The 4,249-nt window shown below is 36.8% G+C and overlaps 1 protein-coding gene across 3 annotated transcripts in view; it reads left to right on the forward strand.

The window, feature by feature from the left end:
- Window positions 1–4,249, forward strand: part of LOC105510903 (serine/threonine-protein kinase Sgk3) — a 213,659-nt gene that overhangs the window by 165,944 nt on the left and 43,466 nt on the right. For all 3 annotated transcript variants that reach the window (XM_011940899.1, XM_011940898.1, XM_011940900.1), the window contains one exon: window positions 1,828–1,903. In XM_011940899.1, the coding sequence (XP_011796289.1) occupies window positions 1,828–1,903 (76 nt within the window). The remainder of the gene's footprint in view (window positions 1–1,827; window positions 1,904–4,249) is intronic.

Genomic DNA, 4,249 nt, shown 5'->3' on the forward strand with positions numbered 1-4,249 from the left:
AGAGAGAGACTCCGTCTCAAAAAAAAAAAAAAAAGAAAAAGAAATGGAAATAAACCTGAAAATGACCCATCATTTTGGTGACAAACACTATACATTATACCTTTATTCAGTAGAAATCGGTTTACTAAACCAAAACTCATTATCAAGTGGAATATTTTTTATGGGTTTTTATCCAGACATTTGCCATATAGGAGACAGTTTCTCAAATCACATGTGTTTGATTTTTAGAGTATATTTCTTCAGAGTTGGCTGGGTGCTGTGGCTCATGCCTATAATCCCAGCACTTTGGGAGGCCGAGGCAGGCGGATCACAAGGTCAAGAGTTCGAGACCAGCCTGGCCAACATGGTGAAACCCTGTCTCTACTAAAAATACAAAAATTAGCAAGGTGTGGTGGTGCAGGCCTGTAATCCCAGCTACTTTGGAGGCTGAGGCAGGAGAATTGCTTGAACTCAGGAGGTGAAGGTTGCAGTGAGCCAAGATCACGCCACTGCACTCTAGCCTGGGTGACAGAGCAAGACTTTGTTTCGAATTAAAAAAAAAAATAGTTTAGGATAATGGCTTTGAGACCCCACAACCACTAATAATAATAACAACAACAAAAGTAATAGTATCTAATAATTATTAGCTATAAGTAATGCTCTTACCATCTGCCAGACATCCTACTATAAACTTATATGCATTATCTCATTTAATCCTATAACAGCATTATGAGTTATAAATATTGTTACTATCCACATTTTACAAGTAAAAATTTAAATATTGGAAAAGTTCAAGGTTAGGAAATGGGAGAGACAAAGATACTTGAATAAAGTTTTCTAATTCGAAGAAAAGTGTGTAAGTGTGTATTTCAAAGTAAAGAAAGGTTTCTGCTTAATATTTATTCCTAAACTGCTATTGCATGAGCTTCAATTATCAACAAACAAAACACTTCAAAAATACTGGACAGGCTGGGCACAATGGCTCATGCCTGTAATCCCAGCACTTTGGGAGGCCGAGGACGGTAGATTGCTTGAGCCCAGGAGTTCAAGATCAGCCTGGGCAACATAGTGAGACCCTGTCTCTACAAAAAATACAAAAATTAGCCAGGCATGGTGGTGTATGCTTATAGTCCAAGCTACTCGGCAGGCTGAGACGGGATAGTTGCTTGAGCCCAGGATGCAGCGGTTGCGGTGAGCCTAGATCACGCTACTGTACTTCAGCCTAGGCAACAGAACAAGACCCTGTCTCAACCAAAAAAGGAAAATTTAAAAAAAGAAAATACTGGACAATTACTTGTTAGGAAAGTATGCCTCTGCATTTTTTTAAGTTTTTTGTTTGTTTTTCACAGTGGAAGTTAAGAGTTTTAGTGATATTCAGTTAACCAATTAATCATTATTTCCCAGTTGCAAAGGATTTCCAGAAATCCTTATTTTTTTTAATTTGTGTGATTTTCAGTATCAGTGTCATAGTGTTAGTTTTTATTCCTTGCCTGGTAGTACATGAGGAGTTGGACAAAGCAATGTGCTTCTCCAATTTTTGTAATTAGTCTATTTAGAGTCCATAATAGGCAGTTTTTGAGAACTTTCTTTTTGGAGGTAAATTGTCAGCTTAGTTTTAATTTTAGTATATAATTACATATATGTAATATATAATTATATATTATGTAAATACGATTCATATAATATATATAATTTCTAAGTATGTATTCTTTGTGTGACAAGTAGCATGTATTTAAAAATAGCTTCTTAATCAAAATTTACTATCTTGTGCTTGTCTATTATATAACTGTTGATGATAATTGCATAGTCTGATACAAATAATCCTAATAGTTTATATTTCTTTTCCAGATTTTATTAAACAAAGAAGAGCAGGACTAAATGAATTCATTCAGAACCTTGTTAGGCATCCAGAACTTTATAACCAGTAAGTAATTTTTGTTGTGTTCTAAAGGGACACTCACACCAAACCTAAGAATACTGAATAATCCTTACATAAATTTTGTTTGTTCTATGAAACATGACTGTGCTATATATGTTTGTAAAATCTTCCTTGAGCATTTTCTTCCTGATACTCTTTCTCCCCTTTTCTCTTCGTCTTATTTTCTTTTTTCCTTTTGTACGTGCATTAGTTTTATAGATTAAACTTGAAATGAATTAGCATAATAAATTAAAGCATCTTGCTAATTATTTGGTATTATATTTTATCTGTACCTTCAAAAAGCATTTAAGTACCTGCTACTTGCATTGGGAATATAAAGCTAAGTGTCATCCCTACCTTCCAGAGGCACAGACTCCCAGTGTAGTGGGAGAGGCAGGCATATATTAATAAACAAGAAATTGAAGCTGGATAATTTTTATGATAGAGGTGCTAGAAGATAGCAGAGAAAGGTGTAGGCATCTCTTCTTGAGGAGGTCAAGGAAGGCTTCCTGAAACTTAAAGGATGTGTAATCATTCAAGGAAAAAAGAGAATGCATTCCAGGTGTAAAAGGATACAGAAAGCCTGAACCGTCAGGACACTTAACATTTCCTGGACTGAGTAGATTTTGGGAAAGAAGACGAAGTTGAAGGAGTTGTCTGGGGTTGGGCACACATGCCACCATTTCTGTTCCACTTGGGTCAGTGTTCTGTTGACCCACATGAGGCCTCTATTCTTTCTCAACACAGTATTCCAGCAGCCATTAAGATAAAGGCGCTTTCCCAGCCCTGTGGGTGTCTCATGCTGACAGGTTTAAACTTCTTTCTGTAGGCCAGTAGCTCCCAGCTGGGAAGGTGGAGGGTTGTATCAGAAATACCTACAAAAACACTGGTAGATGTGTGGTTTGGCTTGTGTTTTCATTTTTGAGTCTGGTAGTTGTTTTATGAGTATTCATTACATTTATTGTGTTTTGTAATTTATGTTATAATACTTGTGTGTATAAAGTTTTCTAAGAGGAAATGAAGAGGATAAATATTTGCATAGCTTTTCCGCAGCTCACCTATCTGCGTAAACTAAAAGTTGCCTATGGGCAATGCTGTAAATGTGACACACTTTAACAGTCTTTTCAGAACCACAACACTGAAGAACTGTATTTTTGAATAATTTTTCTAAAAAAGATGATTATCATTTATATGGTTCTTTATAGCTCACAGAGGCCTTCTACTATTCTGAACAGGCCCTCTGACCTGCTTTTTAAATTTACTTAATTGAATTTACTGAATTACTAAAATGCTAAAACTGGATTTCCTCTGACAAGGTCTTCTGGTCAGGGATTTCCCCTGATGCTCCCAGGTAGGGAAAGGGTCAAGCAGGTCTCACAGCCGTGGTCACACCAGCATTAGGCAGTGCAGTAAGAACAGGTATCCTCTGGCAGGTGGCAGAAGGGCATGAAATTTGGTAGGATACCTGAACTCACAGTTCCGTTGTCTAGTCTATTCCTCAGTAAAAAGTATTTTTATTTGGCTCTTTGTTTAATTATTTTCTTAAACATTATGCCTTTTCCTGGGGATATGCACTATGCTCCTTCACCTTAGAACCACCCTTCTAATCTCTAATTATTGCTATATACACTGGAGATTACTTTGAATTGGCATATTACTGGCTTGTGTGAAATGTAATTCATGCATTCAAAGCTTGAATTTGTCTCTTCCTTTGACAGAGGTGGCATGGAATAAGTATGCAATAAATGGTAGTGGTTATTGCTTCTCCTAGTATTTTAAGTTATTCAGAACCCCTAAGACTATATAATAAATACTAAGTATTCATTCTGAATCTTGACGTGCAGTATTATAAATATGTTATATTTGGCATTAAAATTCAACTAAAAGCAATTGGATTATTTTAAATTGCCAGTTTCTAAAACCTTATACTGTGAAATACACAATTCTTAAGTATACAATTCAATGGAGTTTGAAATATATATACACCCTGTAACCATCACCATTCCATTCATGATAAAAGACATTTCCAGCACCCCAAAAATAGCCAAGAGTCTTTTAAACTGGGTTTTTTTTTGTGTTTTTTTTTAAAGAAGTCTCACTCTGTCACCCAGGCTGGAATGCAGTGGTGCAATCTCAGCTCACTGCAAGCTCCGCCTCCTGGATTCACACCATTCTTCTGCCTCAGCCTCCCCAGTAGCTGGGACTACAGGGCGTGCCACCACGCCCGGCTAATTTTTTTTGTTTTGTTTTTTTAATAGAAACGGGGTTTCACTGTGTTAGGATGGTCTCAATCTCCTGACCTTGTGATCTGCCCACCTCAGCCTCCCAAAGTGGTGGGATTACAGGTGTGAT

This window comes from Colobus angolensis, unplaced genomic scaffold (genome assembly GCF_000951035.1).
Source record: "Colobus angolensis palliatus isolate OR3802 unplaced genomic scaffold, Cang.pa_1.0 Scaffold194, whole genome shotgun sequence".
In the NCBI taxonomy this organism is placed as follows: domain Eukaryota; kingdom Metazoa; phylum Chordata; class Mammalia; order Primates; family Cercopithecidae; genus Colobus; species Colobus angolensis.